We start from the raw sequence: 24,717 nt of genomic DNA, 5'->3' as shown, positions 1-24,717 counted from the left end.
TCGATTTGAACCCGTCTTAGCTCTGTGGTTTAAACGGCTTGGTGTTATCTGCTAAAGTGTGCGGGAAAAAAAACCCCTGAATTAAAAATAACTTTGTCGTAACTTCCTTTGAAATAATCTGCACTATTTAAGATTGGTACATTCGGTTTTCTACGAGTCTATTTTGCTCCGAGCGAGCTCGGATTACTAAAGGCCCAAACGAGCCTTTCACTGACCATGAATTTGAACGCGTTTAGACGCATAGAAATGAAATACAGGGGGAAAATACCATTAATCTTTAAATTGACTTGTGCATGTTCTATTCCTTGTGTATTTTTGGATCAAAAAAAGAATGCGGAACTTTTCATACTGCAGCTAAAGTTAGCGGCTCTATCGACTGTAGCAAGGCCAGGGGAAAACTCGCCTAACAGTTTTGCTGTTAGGTATGGTACTCGACTTCAGTCATCGACTGAGATCTTTTGTTGAAACTCAAGAATTTATGGAATAGGATTGAACAAGAAACGTCAATTAAGTATAGACTAATTTACTTTATACACATTTTCCATGTTCATAGATCATTCGAGCAAAATATGAAAACTTAAGCATAAATTTTTCTTTCTTTCTTTCTTTCTTTCTTTCTTTCTTTTTTCATTTCCTCGCGATTTTATTGTCAGCGGTCATCCCCATCCAGTCATGCGCACATAAAGCGCGCTAAAATTCAAGATGGCGGATGTGGACAGTCCACCAAAGTAAGAGTCGCTTATGTTTATCCTTTATTTCTCCTTTCTTCTCATCCCTAAACCCTTTATATTCTAGAACAAGGAAGTCTTATCCTCCATCCATGACCCTTGGTTTTTTAAGGGCAATTTCTCCAGGTTTTAACATCGATTTGGGCTAATGTTTGACACTAAATAACCTCTTCTATCGTTTTGCAGAAAGAAATCAAGACCTTCACTGGATCCTCAGGTAGGAAATGTTCTTCGTATAAAATAATTTTTGGAATACAGAGCTCTATTTATATGAAATATATTTGATCTTTATTTTAACTTTTGTCTTGAATTAATACACACTTTTTAAAAGTGCATAAACCAATTGTGATGATGTGACTAACTACATGTAACGTTTCTGACAAAGTAATCTTTATTTATCATTTTTAAATTTCTAGATTCTTATTAAGATATTAATGCAGGTTTTTATTTATTTCCGTAGGAAGGAGATGGAGGATTCAAGTTTACTAAACAAAGCAAACGTACCAGAGTAAGTTAAACTACATAATTAGAAAAAATCATAATAAAGCGTTGGAAAAGGAGCAAATGTAGATGCCTTCAAATAATATCCCCATCCTCCTTGCCCTTCTTCCTTATGGGCTGGTTTACACGGTAGGATTTTCCCTTATAATTGTAACGGGCAATGCTTGCGTCAAGTTTTAGCTGTAATTTACTGTTGTAAACAAGTTGTAGGGTAAATTTACGCAAAGCAATTTGTGTCATCAGTATCTTAGGCACGACATCTGTGAGAAAAAATTGTGCTGTGTAAATCAGTCCTATGTAATACCCAACTTTGAGCCTTAAAAATGCGTATTAATGTTAATTGATGTGCAGTTATAATGGTTAATTCTAGCTTGGGCCCAAGAAAAGTGCAATCCCTAAAAGTTTGAAAAAGAGAAGATCCAGTTTTGTTCGTGGACGAAAGGAAAGAAAATCGCTTCCTCCTCCAGTTACTGCAGAAATACCGAGTATGTACATGTATCTCTCATGAGTATTCTGGTCTTTGGGGGATTAGGTACCACAGGAAGCCCAAATCATCTTCATAAACAGCTACATACTATGCACCAATGTCACCATCATTATGTATCATTACAAAGATTTGACTGGATGATTTCCAATTATGGCCGGATATTGGCTGATGACCAGTTATTTTTAGCTCTGCTATCATCATTGCGATCATCATCATCATCATCACCACCACCAAGCACTCTAACATTACGCACTATTATATTATATAATATTAATGTTGCATGGTAGCGTGGAATATAATAAAACATTATCATCATAATCAACATGTACCATTGCTATGATCATTACCACCATCATCATTATTAATGATAATTATTATTACTATTATTTCTGATAATAATATACTGAAGATTCTTCATTTATTTCAGATCTTTATGTTAATATCCCTGCTGAATTACCACCCACTGCAAGACTGAGAAAACTATTTGATGCAAGTCTAGAGGTAAAAAATAATTGATTTAGTGTATTATTTCATCTAAGAATAAAGTCTGCTTTACACCTACATCCCAGACAGTTGGGCAGACATTAGTTCGATTCCCTTCAATTTTAACATATCACCTACAGTGCGACGCACCCATTTTATTTTTTACTAGTTAGCCAATCAGACAGAGAGGATTTGTGCATTTGCATGTGAACTCACTCAGTGTGACCCCAAATATATTTAAGTATAGATGAGGCAGTACTTTTTTCATGTTTTCGTGTTCTTTGCGCCAAAGAACTCAAGTACATAAATGGCTAGGAATTTGACTGGATGATACCTATTTTGGTCCCTTTGCTGGCTAACCCTGGATACCTTTGTAAAAAGTCTTTTAATCAATGGAAACACTTGGCGGGAAAGGAATCAATGGCATTGGTAAAAAAATAAGTTGGGTGACTATGGTTAGGCGCATTGCACTGTAAAACTATCTAATATTGATGGAGACTGAAACACCAAATGTCTGTCCAATCTGTAGCTAAATAAGTTTAATACATTAACTGATTGTACTTTTTTTCAGCTTGCCATCACAAAACTAGCTGAAAAGTCCAGCAATGTTATGACAGATTTACCAGACTTTCAGGAAGAAGGTATCATTTAAAAGATAGAAATGTAATTAGATTTAGGCTCCAGCAATTTTTTTTGAAATGCTAGGTCTATACAAAACAATATAACTAAAAGACTATACCAAAGTCTTGTCATATATAACTATATCTAAAAGGGATTTTGTTTTTTATTTCTTAGCCAAAGCAGTGTTTAATCACCTGCGGCAGCTTATATCTGAAAGTGACATAATCGATGAGGCCTGTCAGCCCTCGGCAGAGGAAAACATGTAAGTTCATGCTGTATGACAATGGGTAAACAGGACTAAAGAATAACGGCCAGTCATCACACAATATAAAGCCAGAATTGTAACATGTTCGGTCAAATCATTGCCTTGACAGTCATATTGACCAATGATGTTGATAATAGCGTCAAAATAACACCCAGACATCAGAACTTTTTGCCCAGAATAGTCCCCTTCACAGTTCCCTGCGCCATTGAACAATAATTATTCACATGTCTCTATTATTGCAAGCTCACTGTTCATCTCACTTCGATGCAAAGGCATTGCTACCTTTCAAGATGGTGCAGGGAACTGTGAAGGGGACTATTGGAACTCATCTGGTCAAATCTTTGCCTTGCCGGGTGTTTTGACCAGTAGTTATGGCCAGAAATGAGGTATGGCTGAGTGAAAACTAATTTGCCAGTCATCATGACCAGCAGCTTACCAACCATTATTTTACTGACTTTCTACTCTAACCATGAACACTCCAGTTTATTCTTAATATTTTTCATTTGGTAAATATACTTTTTTTTTCTTTCTTTTTTATCACTTCATCTCCTTGATTAACTTTCAATACATGTAACTTGAATTCTATTGTTTTTGATTTTGTAATCTGATTGATTGACAAACCCGAGTATTCATGGTTAGAGTAGAATGACAGTAAGCCCTGTGGTCATAATGATTGATGTCAGACTCACCTGCCGTTATTTTTTAGCCCTGGGCAATGATTGGAACATAATAAAATCCATTTTACAAGCAGCCTTCATTTCTACATATATTTTGTAAATGCCTTGAAAACTTCAATTCTTACAGGGTAACAGTGGTACCAAACCCTCAAAACAAACAGTTAGAAGAAAGTGCTGTAACTTGCAAGCTAAGTACTCAAAGGTAAATGTTAATCAGGGGGGGAGGGGTGTAGCATTAGTGACCTCGCCTCTACAACCTCTCCATTTATTAATAACTTTGCACATCCAACAGACTACAAAAGGAGGAAAGTAAATGGAATGAACTGCTGCAGGAAAACAAGCAACTAGAAGAAAAAGTTAAGCAGTATGTATTTTCTTGGACCACGTAGCATGTTACATCATAGCCGCTGTGTTGGTTGAGGATAACAAAGCATTTCTCATTAGCTTTTCTCGTAGGATCAACAACATGGTGGCTGTTTATATCTCGAGGGATTTTGAGTCATGTGATTACACCCCAAGAATGGCATAAAGTTTTGATTCATCTTTCCTTTCATAACACATGTTAAAGTTAGTTAGTTCTCTATCTCTTAAGCCTGCAACCAGGGCCCATTGTACAAAGGGTGGATAGCATTATACAAAAGATAATTCTTTATTCAGCTAGTGTATAAGATGACGCTGTTATTCAATAAATTTATCCTCTGGTTAAGATTTATCAGTCAGATAACCGGGCCCTGGTGAATACCGGTGCATGTATTTCAATCCCTAATGAATTCAACTGATTATAATTGTTTCCTGTACCATTGGTTTCAAATGCCTTATTTGCCTTCATGATAGAATGGGATTTTGGCGGCAGTAAAGTAAAGTATATATTTTTTACTACATTTTTGGAAAACACAAAGAGCATGGGTCAATGGAATGTGCCTAAACCTACTTTGTTATGACAAGGATTCCAGGTGTGCTATTGCAAAGCACTGGTAACAAAAGTTACTACTTTTACCATTATTTGAAGAGAACTGTTAGCAGACATGTTATTTTCCTGTAGGGAGCTTCAAGAGGAAGAGTCAAGTGGAAGCAAAGAAGAATGCCCAGATTTCCTATCAGAGTCGCAACACAAGCTATTGTCAGGAAAACCAGCTTTCAAAAGCCTGGCAGAGGAGAGGGAAAACCTTAAACAGAAATCACTGTTAATGGTATGTTGTATATAATGCAGAAATGTTAGTAAAGGATCTCTGCTCAACCAATCATGTTCAGAGCTTGGGCTACCTGTGTCCAGTGCTTGGAAGTTAGTCTCTCAGAATGGGATGCCAAAAACCTTTTGGACTTGTTTTTGTAGTCACTAAATATTCATTTTGCAGTACGGGAAGGTTTTGTAATTTAATTGAAAAATCCCAATTACGTTATCCTGCTGGAAGAATCTCCTTAACTCCTCCATGCCAAGAAGCAAGAAAACATGGAGACTATGTCTATTGCAACTAACCATTGTACATGCTCAAATCAAGACATGATTTCGGCAGTCTCCTTTCGCTCTCTTGATCCAGCATGGAGGAGGCTCTGTTTTAAAAAAGGGTACAAGCACGTTTATTCATACAAACTTTTAATGCTTCATTTACAGGTTGATAAAATTTCTGAAGTGGTTACTGGCTTACAGCAATACAAAAAAGTGACAGAAGGTTACCTTAACAAGCAAACACAGTCATTTGGTAAGACATGGGATCCCTTTTTTAATAGGACGTTTGCATGATGGCATCATTTTACTACCACTACCAAGATGCTTTGCGAATTTTCTTTCTTATTTAAATTCGTATTTCCTCATTTGAGAATAGTAAGACAATTGGTGCTAATTAACTGAACAAAAGAAAGTGTGCAAGGGAGTCTGGTAGTGGGAATCAAATGACGCCATCATGCAAATGTTCTATTACTTTACAAAAGATGCCCTATCACTACTTTACTAATCTAATCCCTTTACTTTTGACGTCCCCAGGTGCCAAATCACTAAATGTTATTAATGACATGGGTACCCCAAGAACCCTTATCCGAGGTCATCTGACTGGACACTAGGATAGCATTCCCCTGCCTGTTTTATACACAGTTAGCCCAATTTGTAAATAAGGCTGAAATATTAACTGAAATTGAAATGAACACGCAGGTAGAAAAAAAAGATAGCTTTTAATAACTTGACATACCCATTATTGCTTTTTTTTACCTGTAAAGCATGAGAATGGATTTAACATCTAATAATGTAATGGCAGTAACGACAGCATATAGTACAGACTAAGTAAAATGAAACCTTTCTTTGTTAAAACATATAACTTTAATATTGAATTCATAATAACGAAATGAGAACTATCATGATTGCAAATCTTTAGCCACATACATGCAGAGCAAGATAACAGCATTGATGGTCAATTTAAAGGCTCAGACACGCAATCCAACGTCGCTTGCAACGGAGAAATTTATTGCAATGACCGTGTGTCCACCTGTGCAACTGGGAAACTCTTGCACACATCTTTGCCAGTGACGTCGCAAAAGTCAATATTGTTTCTACTTCTGCAATGCCACATGCAACAGTTGAACTGGTGGACACGTGGTGCGACTTCCCCATTGCAAGTAATTGCATTGCATTGTAGTTATAAGTTTCCAAGCCTTAACAGGTATGCACTCTGCATACAATAAAGATGTCCTCATGATGTTCACATCAAATTCATACATATAGTCAATTCAAAAAATGTTGTCGTCAAGTAACTCAAGCCTACGCGACTAGACCGAAAGGAACTATGGGTAGTAATCATTGAAGCTGAGTTGACTGCATAATTTTATCTGACTAGTTATGCCTGGTTTACAGCACGAACGTTTGTAGGCGAGCGGGAAGTGTTGAAGGAGACGTTTTTTAAATGCCTTCATATTTTCGAAATTGTGAACTGAATCATAACTACCTTGTTTTTCTTTCCCTAAACCCAAAGACATGCATTTGATGGATTGTTTCTTGCCATTATTATCTTATTACTAGCGGGAACAATTTATTCAGAACGAATATTTAAACCGCTTCAGTGATTTTTACCCATATTTCTTTCGGTCCAGTCGCATAGGCTTGAGCCAGTCGACGACAACGTTTTTTGAATTGACTGTATGTGAAATGCTGAACAGAACCTATGAAATTGGCCACAGAGTTTAGGGACAACGTTAACATTACATTTTTCACGAAAGTATAAAAAGTTCTTTTTTCTTCCAAAAATTTCTTAATCTGTCTTGAGAAAACATTTGTGGCAGATTTGGGATGGTCTAAGGGGGGTGTGGCAGTTATTTAAAAAGCAAGTATATACTAAATACTACTGTCTTTAGATTTTACATTACTCTCATTAATCCATATTTTCGCAACATTAAAACTCCAAAGGGTGGGCTAATTTTGGGCATAATGTTTTCCCATTTCAGACCATGTCTCTTAAAAATAAGATTCGTTTGAGTTGTATCCTTCATAAATGTTCCTTCTCAAGTGCAACCATTAAACAAAGAAACCATACTCAAAAGAATGTGATTCAAAATGAACAAGCACTATATGCCTAAGCTAAAGAGGTCTTGCAACTCCTCATTCCTACCTGTTCAAGCTGTTTTATAGTGCAAATAAATCTTCATTATGTCATATCATGAAAGTGAAGCAGGAATAAAGAAAGATAATTCATTTCAACAAATCCATTTTTGCAATTCATCCTCATTTGCTTGTCCAGCTTTTGCGAAATCCAATTATGAGACTTCTTTAAATATTGTAATGGCTTTCTTTCTACATTGCATTTTTTTTAGCATGCAGATTATTTCATAATGGTCCAGCCATCACAGTATTAAGTTAATAAGCCTAGAATATAATAGTGTTTATTTGTATTGACATTAATTGCATGCATATGTACACATATCATTGGCGTCTCATGTTGCATTTATCAGCTGAGCATTGCTATGGCAATAAACTGGAATCCCAAGTCATTTTGTTAGAATACGTTGTCATGGAGATAGCATTGCTATGGTAATTCCACGTAAAGATAATTAAGGTAGCACCAGCCTAACATGTTGTCATGGTGATATTGGCACTAATATTTTATTGCGTTGCTGTAGTGATCCCACAAAGATAAATAGCGCAGGTCTGTTGTCATAGTGATAGTACTGCTGTTATATCGTCTTTGTGTTGTCATAGTGATACCATAATGGATAAATAGCGCAGGTCTGTCATGTTGTCACAGTGTTTTGTAACAAATAAGTAGCGCTGGTTAGTTGTCATGGCCAGGGAATCATATTGTTTCCATAAATGGATCTGATTTGCGATATGCGGCTTGGGGGCTGTCGTCATTTTGATCAGGGTTGTCGTTTGTTTCATGTGTAAAGTAGTCGGCAAATTCCTACGGCAAATCAAACCAACATTAGCAAAACAAAATCAATCTTAAAGACATTCAATTTTGTTTTTATTTAATTCATTTTCACTTTTTCCTACATTTTCAGTCAATACAGAATTTTGTTTTGCCTTGTGTGAATAACAGAATAAATCCATGCAAGGGAAAGAGCCTTATGGAACTAAGACTTTTATTCCTACACACTCTGGTAATCCTCACCTGGTGCACAAAATTCTGTTTTAAGTGAAAATGTACAGACAAAAATACACTCTGTTTATAAGTTTTACAGTACTTCCCAATTACACATATGCAAAATTAAGCATTAAAACCAAATAGGGTTTTGGTAGACATCAATACGAAGTATTTCCATGACATTGTTGGAAAACGTTTTCAAGCACGTGCCTACGTATTGTCATGGAAATACCTTGTTTGATGTCAACCAAGTTAACCCACTTTGTCACAACAGCAAATTGCATGATTTAATGTGTGTAATAGGGAAGCAATATTTCAATTGTTTATCACTATGCTTGTGGGAAATGATCTTTCCATGTGCTCCAGACAGAAGTGATTCAAAGAGGACTATCCACAACCTCAGCCAGATAAGCACCCCACATATTATGTAAGAGAACCGAGATTCTGGAATCTCCTGAACTCAAGTTATGGATTGCAGAATTTGGAATTCACACTAGATTCTCTTACATTATGGGCATGTAAAATTCAACATATTAAATAAATGTCACTAAATAGTTAGTGCATTCAATTTCTTAAAGATTTCTTTGTTATATATAACAAAGTAACTTGATTAGCTTATCTTGAAAAAAATATAGGATTTTAAGAAGTCTTTGAGCTGATTAATTAATAAGAATTCATAGAATGTTTACTAATTATCATTATTATTAATATATATTAACATATAATGGCATGGTTAAGTCCTAACATCGACGCCATCTTTAGTCCCTTCTGATCAAAAGGGGCTAAAATAAGTTTCTTAGTGAATGGAATATTCGCTTATACCATGCAAATAATTTTTTTGAAATGCTATCCACAAAGTATTAATAATTCTTAACTAACAATTTGTTAAATTGATTAATTAATTAATCTTTAAATAAAATTAATAAGTCTTAAGTAATTCAATTCATTTTTCACAGTAACATAATAGAGACCTTTAAATCGGATGCTAAGTACGAGAACGAGTATGAGTTAACTTTTAAAGAGAGGCATCATCTTTTTGCAGTCGCGATCGTGTACGTAGATTAAAACTTTAGATTGTAAAAAATCGGAAATCGACTACGATTTAGTGTTAACCACATACACAGGACCAATTTTAAAACTCTTACTCGTACTCGATCTCATACTTATCATCATATCTAAAGGTCTCTTATAGTGAGAAGGGCGGTTAGTTTGATTCTCAAACATTCGGCATTGTATGTGTGGTAAAAATGTACAGTTACATGTATTCTCGGCAATATGCATAAGCCCTGCCCCCCTCACATGATTGATGGAACAGAAAAACTCGATTTGATTTTAAAAGGTAAAATATTTCAACTGACAGACCTAATAGACAAAGAATTTTAAAAAGGTCTAAGTGATTCAACATGTGTCTATAAGACCCTTTTATCAAATTCTCCAAATTTTAGGTAGGGACAGTTACTACCAGTCTGCCTTTGAACCTAAATTAGATTCTTCGTGGTTTTGCACTTACCTACAATGTGCTTTCTATAATGTTGTCCACCGAAAAAAGATATTTAGACATTACACATTTAGACATTTAGACATTAATTACACATTTAGACTAAAAGAAATATCAAGTGTTATCTCAAACCTTCTGTCATAAAACAAACGCTGAAATACAATTCTCATTCTTAAATCCTCACTAAATGGTTGGGGCATTCTGGAATTTCGATTCACGAGTTGAATTTTACATTTAAAGTTCAGGCTCACTTAAGTCTAAATGTCTAAATGTCTGAATGTCTAAATATTGTCTTTTTTCAGTGGACAACATTAATGACATTGACTGTAACTAATTTTAAAACTAGTTATTTACTGGATAATGCATGTTACTCTTTTTACGACTAAATGGACTGTCGGCTAAACCTCTAAAAATGTTTTAATAATAAATATTATTTAACTATTAAGTACCTTAAAATATCTTTAGAACATGATTTTTTTTAAATTGACCGTTTAAAATTCCTCAACTAAGGCTGCATTCACACAGTATTGGACAAATTTTTAACCAGTCCAAATTTTGACCTCTACATGCTGTTTACATGGAACCCTTTCTTTAATCATATAAAAAATATAACACTTATTTCAATAAAGTTAGTCACCTGAAAAGCTATAAAGCTGAGGCCGACCAGGATTATGGGTGGATTTATTTTACACGTTCAACCGCTTGATAACTGTTCATGGACTTGCGAATCTTTTACAGGTTACAGTCTCACCTCTTCTGAGCATCATCGAGCTGCAGTTTGTATTAAAAAAGCTTTGTATATGTATGCTTTTTTGATATGAAAAGTTTCCCATGATGCTCAGTGATCTCAGCTTTCTAGGTTTTTGTTGACTAACTTTATTGAAATAAGTGTATGTTCTGCTTACATGAAACCAGATCCAAATTTGCACAACTAGGCTTACAAATTTTTGCTTTAGATAGCTCTGTCACATGTAAATGGATCCCCTAAACATACAAGTTGTTTGACCGGTTAAAAATCAGTCCTGTACTGTGTAAATCCAGACTGAGTCTGGAGGGAAAAGAGCGGCTGTCAAACAGTCTAGAATTTTTAGATTTTTGAATTTTCAAGTTATTTTTACGTATTCTCTTTTCTACAATTTTTACACTATAATTATTTCTGATTTTAGAAAAATGAATTTTGTTGGTGAGATGCATAGAAAATAAATGGTTGCCCTGGAGATTATAGAATTGCTCACTTGGGCACCCTGTGGTAAAAAGTGTGGTATACTCCTGGGAACTTTCTCTCATCTGATTGGTCAACCAAGGCTGAGGAAGAAAGGCTTACCACAGGGTTCCCAAACAAGCAGCTCAATAATCCCCTCATAAATAAATAGCATATTGCTTTAAAAAGCTGTGAAAAATACAAATAAAAGAAACAACGAGACATAAAATTATAAACAAAGAAACTCAGAAAAAATCTAAGTTCTCAATTTTTCTGAGTATTTTTCATTTTCATTTCTCATCATTTCATTTATTTATGATTCATCACATATGTGTCTTAAATTTTGCTGTGAAAATATTCTATTCGAAGTTTATGGAATATGAGTTATGCAATATTATGATGGAATTTTACCTACGTCATTCATGATGTACAAATTATGAAATTTATGGTATATGAGCAACATGATGAAGGTATATGTGTAAATGATGGTTATATGACCTACAGTATGTCATTCTTTAGATATTGTGGTGTATATAATAAATTATGCAATTAATGAGGACAAATGAGGAACATCCAACAGCACCTCATGAGTGTATAAATTACGTATCGCAAGGAGTGTGAACAACCTCATTCATGGTGTATGGATATGATATTTATAAGGGCGCTTCCTACGGCGCCTGCGTATGAAATACACATACATAGCCACAAACACTAGACCTATTGCAGTGTACACCACAAGACATAGACTTGTATCATATTGATTCAAGCCCAGACTAAAGGCTGTGGTCAAGAAAGTGGGCTTGCTTACTTGATCTACGTCCTCCAATTCAGCGGGAACATTGGCAGGAGGTTTGATTCTAATGTTGTCCACACCGTAGTGATTCTTGAGGAATTGAAGGACGACTTTGCGATTCCATGAGCCATCTTTTTTATGGCAGTCCTTGCACATCTCTGGCGATGGAAACTGGATCTTGGGGTGAGCAGGGTCTTCGCTGGGTTTATTATGGAGACGTTTATTAGCCTTGTTATGCCCTTCCCATAACCATAGTATTGCATCGTCATGGGTAGTAACCTCATTTTCAATATTCTTTGCCATGTCAGTGAAATGTTTTACACATGAGGTACAACCAAAGAAGTTCTTGATGTAGTCTCGGATGTAACTAAGCGTTTTAAGTCCATCGTCCTCTTCGCCATTGGCTTTCCTCTTAGAGCCGCAGTTGACAGTCAGTGTGTGGAAGAGGGTCCACAATGAGCAAGGGTAGCCACGGTATTGGGCCTTACTACCTTGGCAGGCATGCCATCGGTGCTTTTTGGTCAGGTAGGCATGGCCGGGCTGAAGATGAAAAACATGACACATTAAAAACTGAATCTATTTGAAGTGTACTATCAAAGTTTAAGAGCATTTTTCATATAACTGTGAAAATCTAACTGGTATTATGAATGTGTCATGACCGTGACAGTGCTGTGTTGAAGACTGTATTCTGATTAGACAAGCAATGACCTCACATGTTCTAATTGGTTCAAAGAATGCTGTCAATTCTATACCAATGACTGTGCTGGTGCCATGCAGTCACACAAAATCTATGGAATCATTAATTTTTTAATGTCAAAACAAAGTGGCTATCGCACTGCCATTTTTCTTGCTAAAAAGCTACATATTGAAATCAAAATGTAATTCTCTGTGCATGGGAACTAAGATTCAAGTCAGAATTGAATGTTTTATATGTGCTGTTATTCATGTACAAAACTTTTGAAATCTCCCATGTAACAATAAATTTGTCAATAGATGTAACACTGCTTATAAAAAAGGGAGTCGCATAATTTGGTGTCCAACCCTGGAGGTGTTGCCTGCAGCATTGTATGTGAGCAGAAAATGGAATGTGCAACACCATATGTGAACATAGTATCTTTGCAATCAAAATGAAAAACGAGGCATGAGGTGTAAATGACCAAGATGTTTACTGATACATCCCTAGTGGAGATATCGCACTACACACGAAAAGGTGTTACATCCTGATCAAGGGAGTGACATGTTTTAGCATCTGTGCACCCCTGCCTCTCCCCTAGATTTTATGTTTTACCTGTTGTATTCTGTTGACAAGGCCCAAGAAGTAATCTGAAGTCATTTTGTTGCCAAACAATCTGGCTGAGAGACGTGTGTGAAGCTTACTGAAGAACATGCGTACGCTTGATTTGCCTGGAAAACACTACAACACAATTCATAGATTTTAATGTTTGGTCAGATGATGTAAAAATAGATAGAAAAAAAGAGGAAAAGAAAGATGCATGAACGAAGTCAGGATGGTGAACATTGAATGGAAAATGGACAAACGGGTGGACAAATAAAAGATAGTCAGAAATAGCAGATTATCTGAATTCACAGACAAACAGACAAATAAACTTTACCCGAGACAAAAAGACAGACACCATTTCACTGAAAAAGGTCCCAAGATTCAACAAGTATCACTCCAATTTCAGATATTTTGGAAGTGTTTGAATGTCTTTCTAAATTACTAAATAATATATACTTGCTGATGAGATATTATAGTGTATCTTTTACAGCAGAGCTTAAAATAACAGCCAATCATTTCCTGGTCAGTACAACTGGCCAAATTAGTTTTGGCTCTGTCATACCTTGTTTCTGGCTCAACGTAACTACATAGTCAAAATGACCGTCAAGGAAAAGATTAAACTGGACAAGTTATGATTCGGGCCAGACATTGTCCAACCACCGGCTGTTATTTTAAGCCATGTATAGTCACCAGCCCTCCACATCCATTTATTGGGTCATTGAGTAGTACTGATGGTCATGCCTCACCTCTGCTACTAGACCTGCGAAGTTCTTCAGTGCCAAGTAAGCTTTGTTTTTGATAATAGGTTTGTTAGGCACTTCATTCCAGATCATGAACGACAGGCTGCTGACCATGTCTAGCATGTACACCTCAGAGCTGTGTAGAAAAATCATACATGAGTAGTAAACATGGGTGGTGTGCACTGCTATTGCTAAGGCTCTCGACAATGTGACCCAGGTTTGAATCCTGCTGGTCTTGGTGTCGTATTTGAGTAGAGTTGTTTGTGGGTTCTCTCCTGTGCTTTGAGGGTTTTTCTCCATGTTCTCTGGGTTTCCTCCCTCCTCAAAAATCAACTTTCAAATTCCAATAGGATCTCTGGGCTTACACCTAGTTGGAGGCTAGCTCTAATGTGATTGTCCCATGCTGTGATACAACAGCTAAAGCTTCATAGATTTAGAACATACACTATTAATTATACATGAACAGCATGTAGATAGAATGACACACTGTAACATTAAAATGCCTTCCCATAAGAATGGTTATTGTATTGGAGGGAAACACACAGTATACACTTACAGTGCATAACGGTACGGCATGTGGTATCATTGAAATGGATTTCCATAAGAATGATTAATATATAAGAGGGAAACATATCATTGGTACTGACGTACTGCACAAACATGGTAAGATATGCATACTGTAACACTGAAATGGCTTCCCCTGAGAATGACTATTGTATAAGTGGGAAACATACTACAGTGTATACTGACTTTACAACACAAACATAGTATGACATAATGTAAAACTGCAATGGCTGGTGGTCATGGTGTGACCACTATTTGAAGCAGATTTGGCTTATTGAAACCCAGCAATTCTTACCTGCTTCCAGTATGTTTTTCATTTCCTAATCTTTGATGGTGCAAATCAGAGAAGTGATCCATTGCCTTTTCCACAGCTTCAATGGGAGGGAAGCTCTTGACCTTGAAGTCATAACTGTGTAGTGCTTTCTTAAATTCTGCATGGTTTCTTTTCATCCTGATTTAATAGAAACAATAGTTATAAACTAAAGTACAAATTAAACAAGTTAAGAGTTATATTTGCACTTTTTCATTTTGACATAAATTTATGTCCAGCAACAAATATTTCTCATGGCGTAGTCTTTCATTTTGACATAAATTTATGTCCAGCAACAAATATTTCTCATGGTGGAGTCTTTTATTTTGACATAAATTTATGTCCAGCAACAAATATTTTTCATGGTGGAGTCTTTCATTTTGACATAAATTTATGTCCAGCAACAAATATTTCTCATGGTGGAGTCTTTTATTTTGACATAAATTTATGTCCAGCAACAAATATTTCTCATGGTGGAGTCTTTTATTTTGACATAAATTTATGTCCAGCAACAAATATTTTTCATGGTGGAGTCTTTCACGACGGACATAAATTTATGTCCAGCAACAAATATTTTTCATGGTGGAGTCTTTTATTTTGACATAAATTTATGTCCAGCAACAAATATTTCTCATGGTGGAGTCTTTTATTTTGACATAAATTTATGTCCAGCAACAAATATTTTTCATGGTGGAGTCTTTCACGACGGACATAAATTTATGTCCAGCAACAAATATTTTTCATGGTGGAGTCTTTCATTTTGACATAAATTTATGTCCAGCAACAAATATTTATCATGGTGGAGTCTTTTATTTTGACATAAATTTATGTCCAGCAACAAATATTTTTCATGGTGGAGTCTTTCACGACGGACATAAATTTATGTCCAGCAACAAATATTTTTCATGGTGGAGTCTTTTATTTTGACATAAATTTATGTCCAGCAACAAATATTTCTCATGGTGTAGTCTTTCATTTTGACATAAATTTATGTCCAGCAACAAATATTTCTCATGGTGGAGTCTTTTATTTTGACATAAATTTATGTCCAGCAACAAATATTTTTCATGGTGGAGTCGTTCACGACGGACATAAATTTATGTCCAGCAACAAATATTTTTCATGGTGTAGTCTTTCACGACGGACATAAATTTATGTCCAGCAACAAATATTTTTCATGGTGTAGTCTTTCACGACGGACATAAATTTATGTCCAGCAACAAATATTTCTCATGGTGGAGTCTTTCATTTTGACATAAATTTATGTCCAGCAACAAATATTTTTCATGGTGGAGTCTTTTATTTTGACATAAATTTATGTCCAGCAACAAATATTTCTCATGGTGTAGTGTTTCACGACGGACATAAATTTATGTCCAGCAACAAATATTTTTCATGGTGGAGTCTTTTATTTTGACATAAATTTATGTCCAGCAACAAATATTTCTCATGGTGTAGTGTTTCACGACCGACATAAATTTATGTCCAGCAACAAATATTTTTGATGGTGGAGTCTTTTATTTTGACATAAATTTGTCCAGCAACAAATATTTCTCATGGTGGAGTCTTTCATTTTGACATAAATTTATGTCCAGCAACAAATATTTTTCATGGTGGAGTCTTTTATTTTGACATAAATTTATGTCCAGCAACAAATATTTCTCATGGTGGAGTCTTTCATTTTGACATAAATTTATGTCCAGCAACAAATATTTTTCATGGTGGAGTCTTTTATTTTGACATAAATTTATGTCCAGCAACAAATATTTCTCATGGTGTAGTGTTTCACGACGGACATAAATTTATGTCCAGCAACAAATATTTTTCATGGTGGAGTCTTTTATTTTGACATAAATTTATGTCCAGCAACAAATATTTCTCATGGTGTAGTGTTTCACGACGGACATAAATTTATGTCCAGCAACAAATATTTTTCATGGTGGAGTCTTTCACGACGGACATAAATTTATGTCCAGCAATAAATATTTCTCATGGCATAGCCTGTCGTGATGGACAAAAATAATTTATGCTGAGTGACAAATATTATTTCATGGTGTACGTTTTGCGATGGGCATAAATTTTCATCTCGATCAATAATATCACGCGCATTTCATCATATACACATGCTAATTTGCGCATTATAAGTAATAAATTATTATCATTAATTATTATTATATTCAAAAGTATCTCAAACGTATATATTTGAAACAGCCATGATTCCATGACCTGTTATTACATATCATTACCTTGAAAGTTCCCGAAAGCGTCCATCTCTTTCAAATTTAATGAGAAGTGGTAATCTTTTCATGTTAACTCTGTATTTTTCTAGTAATGGGGACTTAAGATGGAAAAGTAGTTATAACGATTTAAGTAAGACCTTAAAAGAACATAAAAAATTTAATTCAATTATATTTAAGGAATAAAACACACGCATGTGTGACATAAGCAGCCGTTTTATATTGCTTTTATAAAATATTTTTGAATGATTTTGCATGAGCATGTCTCTGTCCTCTGATATAGACACAGGTAGCCAGACAATCAGCATGTGCATTAAATTTCAAATATTTTATGATTCTAAAGATAGTATATTTACTTATGGGAACTGAGGGTGGTTAAGTGGTAGTCCACGTACTTGCTATTTACCTTTTTATTTATGAATCTTCTCACATCTACTTCTGGAAACTTCATCATATCCAGCGCAATCTATAAAACATATCAAATGAAATTGTTTAATTTAAATTTGGGGAAGAGGAAGGGTTTAGAGGAAAGGGAGGGTTTAGAGGAGATGTAGGGATGGGGAAGAGGAAGAATTTGGAGGAAAGGGAGGGTTTGGAGGAGAGGGAGGTATGGGGAGGAGGGAAAGTTGAGAGACGGAGGGTGAATATTGAATGGGTAGAACTGTTGGGAAATAATGATAGATGTGTTGATCATCACAGTGAATGAGCAATCTAAGCGAACGCTGTAAAGAAAGACTTGAAAAAATGATTTCAAGCTTCAACGGTAATAGTTGTGACCACAGGGTTTGACCACAAGAAGAAAATTTTAAAATATATTGTAAACATACAGAAAGATACTATGGTAATACATACCTCTTTACCAATATATGAATATGGCTCTTCAAAGATAAGTACTAATGTTTGATACTTTGATCTGCCAGCTTCAAATTCACGTACATATTCATCCCTGTGTTCAAAACAGATCGACCTCCAGTTATAATTGAAACAAACTAAGTATCTAATAGAAGCCCCTACAGCTGACATCAGAAGTCTCTACCCCCCTCTCCTGTCCACATCAGACAAAGGTCCACCACTCAGGCTAATCCAAGGGACTCAGAAGTACAGGAGTGGGGGGGGGGGGAGAACGATTGGGTAAAGAAAAACATTGGAGACAAAATTCTTATTCCAATCATTTTAGTGTGTGTGTGTAGGGGGGGGGGGGGGGGGGGGAGGGGGGGGCCTGTGAATCCTGAATTACAGGGATGGACTATTGGGGAAAGGGCTTCCGAACTCTAATCACATGTGATGCCAAGTTAGGTGCACTATTGCTACACCACCCTTGATTCAGAAAAGCCCCAAAGGAAGGACCCCAAGCATGTGATGATGCCTCAGTCAACCCATAAATACCTTCCTGTTTTGAATTTCACTTGGGAGCCAAGGTGGCATACTCATACTCACGTGCATGGTGCAAAGTTTGGCGCTGGATGTGCTAATTGCGTCTGTGACTCTACCACATTCACCATTGTGTGTAGAAGGTTGAGGAATGTTTTGTCTTCTTTAGTATATTCTGTTGATGATGTAAAAATTAAAAGATTATATCAACCTGTAGCTAGACTTATGATTTATGACTCATGATTGGCTGCGCTGGGGATGTGTGTTTACATGTATACAAACACACATTACCCATCTGAAAACAGATGAGAACCACCTTCAATTAACTAATTGCAATTTTTACCTTTAAAATTTTTTCCTAAATTTTTCCTATCCTTTTCTGATGCATTGAAAAACTGCAAAATAAAAATAATAACTCCATGAGAATACTATTCTGTCAGAGGAAAGAGTCAGGTGGGTGAGGGGGTGAGGGTGGGGCCATCCTCCCCAAGTATTAGCAATAATGTCAATTCACCTTTTGGACGCTAGCCGTCACGTTTTATAAACTGTGTTGGATTGGGTTACGGTCACCAAAAGTTCGGACATTGTTCTCAGGATTTCCGTACAAATGTACTGACTTTAAATGAACTATTTACTTGGTTTGTTTAGTTAGTTCTCTAAATACAAGTTAAATATCATTTTTCTAACTTGATTGAAGCTTTTCTTACTGCTGTTAAGAGAGCTAACTAAACAAATCTATCTGAATTTTCTCTTTAAACTCAGTGAATTTGTATGGGAATCCGAGAACGATGCCCGAACTTTTTGGTGACCGTAACACAATCCAACAAAGTGTTTACGACGTGATGGCTATTGCTGAAAAGGTGAATTAATAGGTGAGGGATTGGATTACCAACTATCTACCAGTGCAAAAATGAAAATGAAAATAACATAAATGATTGAACTTCGTATTTTAAAAACAAAAAATGCATAATATGTGACTGTATAAAAATAGGAACTACAGACAGTACCCAGTATCAAGTATTTCAACAGGTATTTGAAAGGTGATATTTACTAGGTCCCATTATTCTTCATCTGTATATGACAAGCTTTTCCAATAGCCCATTTTAGAAGCAAGCAAGAGACTCAGGAGCAAGTTTTGAATTTTTATCCAATAGGACGTTTGCATGATGACGTCATTGACCTCTACTCCCAGACTCCCTTGCACACTTTCTTTTAATCAGTTAATTAGCACCAACTGTCTTACTATTCTCATAAGGGAATATAAATTTAAATAAGAAAGAAAATCCACTGAAGCATCTTAGTAGTCAAATGACGCCATCATGCAAACATCCTATTGGCAAAAATATACTGTCATTTGAAAAAGAATCTCAAGAATCACAATTACAGGCTTTCAAAAGTGTCAAAAATGTATAAAGAATGTATGGTTAGTAGGGACAAGTCTAAACTTGCCCCAGTGGTCTTTATAGATACATTTTTCATTGTTTCATGGAATCAAGACATATTTATTGAATACCATCTGTTTGTCATATACCAATAGTAATCCAGCATATCTATGGCAACCATGTCATACCTTAATAGTAGGATATTCATCTATATGAAAGTCACGACATGTTTGCATGTTTCTCTCCTCGGCACAATCCAAGGCTGCTACTTGTATTACAGATTGCCAATCTGAATGAAAAAAAAAAAAAATGGATAGAAAATGAATGGGAAAAACGTAAACAACCTTTAATTTGATGCTAATGATATGCAAATTTTTATCTTTTCAAAAGTATCAAAATTATCAAAAACATTAGAATTGAGTAAAAACAGCCAAATATTTAAGGCCTCATAGTTTTGATCAATCATTTATTTCTACTAAGTCTGTTATATCTGATACTTTACAATACCATGTCCAATCAGAATGCGGGGTTTAACTGTTTACTGTTTTTTACTGTGTCTTATGCAAATAATACAGCACATGCTATGTTTATTCAGAAGTGAAAAACATTTGATAAGGAATCAGTTTTTTTTTCAGATAATTTTGATATTATATAGCACTTGACATACAAAATTACCAATGATGGTCATAAACAAACAAAAGTGATTTGTCTAATAATATGACATAATATATTTACAGTCAAACGGCTTAATTTATTATATTTACCCCCCAGCTTCAATAATGCTTAAATCATTATTTGAATATTGAAATTCATTATTCTTTCTGAGAATACCAAGACTCAGCATTTGAAATAATAACCAATTAACAACTCAAATTCTGACTAAATTAGGGTGTTCCTCATATGAAATGATCCAATCAGAATATTAGAGTTTTGAATCCGTATTATTTTGAATCTTGTGTCTTCGTATTTAAGGAAAGCATAATAAATTTCAATATTCAAATAATTAAATCATTAAATGGATCCTAGGGGGTATTAAGTTACCTTGAGCCATTTTGACTCTAACTACTGACAGCTGCCATCTAAGTCTGTTAGTTTTCTACATTAATATATCTATCTATCGACAACTCTATGATGATGATGATATTCAGGATGGATTTTATAAAAAAATAACTGACTTTGAATGCATGCTCTGGATGAAAATAATTGTTATTTTAGACCCAAATAATTTTTTATAACCTCGTGTTATTTTTTTCCCTATGCATGTTCTGAAATTGACCTTCTATAGAAAAAATGAAACAGTATTTTGCGATATTTTTTGTTATCTTAAATTAATACAATGCATATCATCTCTCCGATGATATTTTACATAACATCTGCTTGAAAGCATTAATAGAAAAGGAATATACTTCTATTAAAAGTAAGAGCTATTTGCATGTAGAATTTATTCTCAATACCAATAGACTGCAAAAAGGAAGACTCTTTTTATGTGGCCATGTAAAAATAATAAACTACTTAACTTTTTTTTTTGTATAGTTCAATACAAAGTTCTTAGCTTCCATAGTTTAATTAATTAAAGAGTCATGCCTGGTAATAATTCTTTAAATTCGTTTTCCTTCAGGCTTGAATTTTAGAGAAAAAATTTTTTCTTCTAATTTTCTGAAAACGTACCGGTAATTTTGGTAAAATTTGTTTGAAATGTATAAATCTAAACAGGAATCTGGTTCTATATTTTATATATATCTTGGTAACAGGATTGAATAAAAATATGTAAATGGGTGAAAAATGGAATAAGATAATGATAAAAACATTTTCTTTAAACGGAATATAATCAGAGAAAAAGAAAAGAAAGAGCAAAAAGAGTTTTTTAACGTGTCAAAATCAAATGGATAACAGACAGGTATTGTAATGGAAACGTGAGAAATGGCATGTCTTTTTATCCAAGTATTCACTTACAATATCTCATCTCCTAACAACCAAAAATAATTGCTGTTTACAATTCTGTCATTTTTAACTCCAGATCTTAATTCTCTACGAAATCTAAGAGCTTGGTTTCTTATTACGTAATTTTGACTCCTTTTTGAGATTTTTTCAGAGATATTTTGGTAAAATATAATCGTGAATCATTGAGTATTTCATAATCAATATATATGAAGATTAACTCATTAGGAATCGAAACCCTACAATTTAAAACCAAAAATAAAATTATTACAACCTTGGTTTCATAGAAATGAGTAACGGAGGCCGTGATTTGAGAAAAAAATCTTAGATTTATCGAGGAAATTGTACTAAACTACAAAAGGGAAGGTGATAAATAAATAACAAGGTACCCGTTTGGAAAAGAAAAACGAAAAAGACAAGTTCAGTCCACAAAAGAAAAAAATTAGTACTCATTCTTTTACTTCCGAAGCCTAAGAATCACCCAAAAAACAATAGGAGGTATCCCCATTAGTTAGGATCTAAAGTAAAGTTAAAAGTGGTGTAAAATAAAAGTTATGAAGAGTCTTACCTCGGGCTACTTGTGCGAGTTTTTTCCATGTCGGAGCAAAAGCTTGGCAATGGCCGCACCAACTCGAATAAAACTCAACTATCCACGCTACAGGGCTATCATAAATGACACTATGAATTGTACTATTATCTAAGAGGATTATATCGTCGTGTACGGAGTATAAGCGAGCCTGGCACGGCTGTAAAATAAAGAAAATTGCTATAAAAAGTAACGCATATTGAAGAATACTAACTCCAGCCGCCATGTTTTGTGTTGACTGATAAGTATACCGCTGTCACTGGACCGGCTCTTCATGCAGCGCAGGTGACCAAAACGGCTTCGTCACAAGCTAAAAACAGCAAAATTTGCGACTATTTTTTCACACCAAAAGACTTTTCTTAAACAAAAGCAAGAAGCGCTATCATTTTGTAAAGACACTAGAGCGGGGTTTGGAGTGGTTTAGGAATTGGTGATTGATAAAGAATTTATTTTCTCATATTTCTTATGGAGTCATTGCTTATGGATTTGGAGTGGATTCGAGATCAACCACTACCATAACTGGAAGTGATGAGGAAATAATTGTTGGAAAAGATTGATATGTCATTCTTTGTTTGAACATTTATTAATAACATGTATCATATGTCAGTTTATAAAAAATTACTTTCATTTTTTTCTTCTTTTTTTCCATCACATTTAAATTAAATTAAATCCAACAATAAATATATACATAGTGAATACATTCAATACACGCCGGCAAGTAAAATAGTCAGAGATCTGTCTCTGAAGGCTTGAATGCTCCGTCCAGCGCTTCCGTAAATTCCATAGCGAAGAAGACATCCATTTTCTAAAGATATAAAACGATAAAAGTATAAACAATTGAAACTGGTATTTGCACGTAAAGAAAGAAAGCGAGAACATGAAACAATACAAATCCCGTCTAGTCTTTTCTGGCCACAGTTGCACGGTTCTGTTAACGGTTTATTTTGAGCCGACGATGCGTTTAGGAGAGGACTGAACGAGTCATCTTGGTGTCTTTTTACGGTGCAATACACCTAAATCTACAAATAAATATAGAATGAAAAAGAGCAGCAAAAAGCAAAAAGCAATCAAGCAAAATATAGAATGTGTATACAGTGCACAGTCTTCGACGCAAGGACTACATCACCTTCTCTGTCGAGTAAACAAACATAAAATGAAAAGATATACAGTTATATGTATACAATCATTTCAATATAAGTTTGGGATGATGTAATTATCATTGCTGATGCAAACCTGTATCCAACGGTTTGACAAGCTTTTACCACTCGACGAAATAATGGATTTGGTCATCATATGTCCGCTTGGCAAATGTTGGGCAAATATGGTGCTCTATATTTGCCCATACATTTGCCTATGCAGGCAAAGGTCGGGGTAAATTTCTAATAAATTTGCCATTGCTTTGCCATACATCTGAACACATGGGTAAATATGTTATATATTTGCCCTTAGTTTAGACGCATTTACCCAGTGGGGATATATGATAACCGTTTTTGCCCTATATTTGCCCTATTGTCAAATGAAGGGCACATATGAAATCAACTTTGCACTAGGCTTTGCCCCATATTTACCTGGGGAGCAAATACAATACCCCAAACTGAGTATATCCGATGTGAGGTTTCCGTTTCAATTTATTGCAATCAAAACTTTTCAAAACAAATCAATAATTTTTCAACTGAATTATGATGGATGTTGGCTTGTTTTTACGACTTACGAGGGGGGAGTGCATGCAGGTCCATCTCAGTCATATGTGTCAATTTTTTCTCCTAACGCATGACATCAATGTTGCGACCACATTAATTCAATCATTGTTTTGCTTTGATGTCATGAAAGTGAGGTTATATGCGTTGATACACACAGGAAAAAACGCGGACGATGTATTTTTAATATGCGTAAGTCGTACATGCGTTTTTTCCAGTGACAATAAGAAAACTCATTAACCCATTAACCTCAGCTGCATTTCAAACCGCTAACATCTGTAATATTATTTGAAGCATCAATTTTGTTTAGTCTAAACATGTGAATTCATCTTTTTTATTGGCAATATATGCAATTTCATTCATAATTATTTTAATTCATCTAATTTTAAACTCATCAATGAATTCATTCAATTTTCATTTTGACTATCAAGTTACTGATGCACAGTTCAAACAGTTTATTTTTGATAGCTTTGAATATTTTTCCTGGATGATACTTTACTGTCATCTCCATCATCCGTACAGTTTACGTTGTAAAGGACAAACAATTAATACTCTTTCTTTGTCAATAACATCGTAAGCAGCAACAAACTGGCTGTGTATCCTTTGTATGGGAATGAATGTAGAGGGCCCTTCCATTTCAAACAAGTTTCTGCACCAAATTTCATGTGGTCTGCCAATCCTGTGTCTTTCTGGATGTTGCTGATACCATCGAACCTTTGCCATACACAATGATTCCTGCTTGCCATCAATTATAATGGTTTGTTTAAGAAAGAAATCGACAACACCGGGGCGCA

At 35.0% G+C, this 24,717-nt stretch overlaps 2 protein-coding genes across 4 annotated transcripts; one reads left to right on the top strand and one right to left on the bottom strand.

Annotated features, from left to right (window-relative positions):
• The first annotated feature begins 178 nt into the window (after positions 1-178).
• On the top strand, positions 179-7,448 carry LOC116296933 (uncharacterized). Of its 2 annotated transcripts, XM_089024722.1 has the most exons (13): positions 179-511; positions 654-728; positions 915-945; positions 1,189-1,236; positions 1,600-1,714; positions 2,144-2,217; positions 2,771-2,840; positions 2,995-3,082; positions 3,890-3,964; positions 4,055-4,126; positions 4,805-4,952; positions 5,375-5,462; positions 5,744-7,448. In XM_089024722.1, the coding sequence occupies exons 2-13, from the start codon at positions 703-705 to the stop codon at positions 5,818-5,820; spliced, it is 912 nt and encodes a 303-aa protein (XP_088880848.1). In that variant the 5' UTR covers positions 179-511; positions 654-702; the 3' UTR covers positions 5,821-7,448. The 2 variants fall into 2 exon arrangements, with proteins under 2 accessions (XP_088880848.1, XP_031560914.2); XM_031705054.2 differs by lacking the exon at positions 179-511 and having other exon boundaries at positions 607-728.
• LOC116296918 (sulfhydryl oxidase 1) lies at positions 6,051-23,995 on the bottom strand. Of its 2 annotated transcripts, XM_031705031.2 has the most exons (12): positions 22,209-23,995; positions 19,891-19,991; positions 18,664-18,715; positions 18,387-18,495; positions 17,802-17,895; positions 17,356-17,415; positions 16,959-17,050; positions 14,698-14,853; positions 13,845-13,974; positions 13,108-13,233; positions 11,835-12,359; positions 6,051-8,144 (listed from the first exon to the last, which is right to left on the bottom strand). In XM_031705031.2, exons 1-12 carry the CDS (start codon positions 22,450-22,452, stop codon positions 8,037-8,039), a joined length of 1,797 nt encoding a protein of 598 aa, XP_031560891.1. In that variant the 5' UTR covers positions 22,453-23,995; the 3' UTR covers positions 6,051-8,036. The 2 variants fall into 2 exon arrangements, with proteins under 2 accessions (XP_031560891.1, XP_031560890.1); XM_031705030.2 differs by lacking the exon at positions 6,051-8,144 and having other exon boundaries at positions 8,191-12,359; positions 22,209-23,705.
• Positions 23,996-24,717: the final 722 nt, after the last annotated feature.

The sequence above is a fragment of the Actinia tenebrosa genome, unplaced genomic scaffold (genome assembly GCF_029948245.1).
Source record: "Actinia tenebrosa isolate PJP-AT-01 unplaced genomic scaffold, QUT_ActTen_1.0 PGA_scaffold9__36_contigs__length_13948895, whole genome shotgun sequence".
Taxonomy (NCBI): domain Eukaryota; kingdom Metazoa; phylum Cnidaria; class Anthozoa; order Actiniaria; family Actiniidae; genus Actinia; species Actinia tenebrosa.
Note: the sequence above shows the minus strand (reverse complement) of the source record. Positions and strands in the feature narration are given on the sequence as shown.

Coding starts and splice junctions, on each gene's coding strand:
- LOC116296918 (XM_031705030.2), bottom strand. CDS start 22,452: ATGGCGGCTGGAGTTAGTATTCTTCAATATGCGTTACTTTTTATAGCA. Junction 19,992..22,208: donor ACTCGCACAAGTAGCCCGAG/GTAAGACTCTTC, acceptor TTTTTCATTCAG/ATTGGCAATCTGTAATACAA. Junction 17,051..17,355: donor GAAGATTCATAAATAAAAAG/GTAAATAGCAAG, acceptor TTCCATCTTAAG/TCCCCATTACTAGAAAAATA.
- LOC116296933 (XM_089024722.1), top strand. CDS start 703: ATGGCGGATGTGGACAGTCCACCAAA. Junction 3,965..4,054: donor TGCAAGCTAAGTACTCAAAG/GTAAATGTTAAT, acceptor CACATCCAACAG/ACTACAAAAGGAGGAAAGTA. Junction 4,953..5,374: donor AACAGAAATCACTGTTAATG/GTATGTTGTATA, acceptor CTTCATTTACAG/GTTGATAAAATTTCTGAAGT.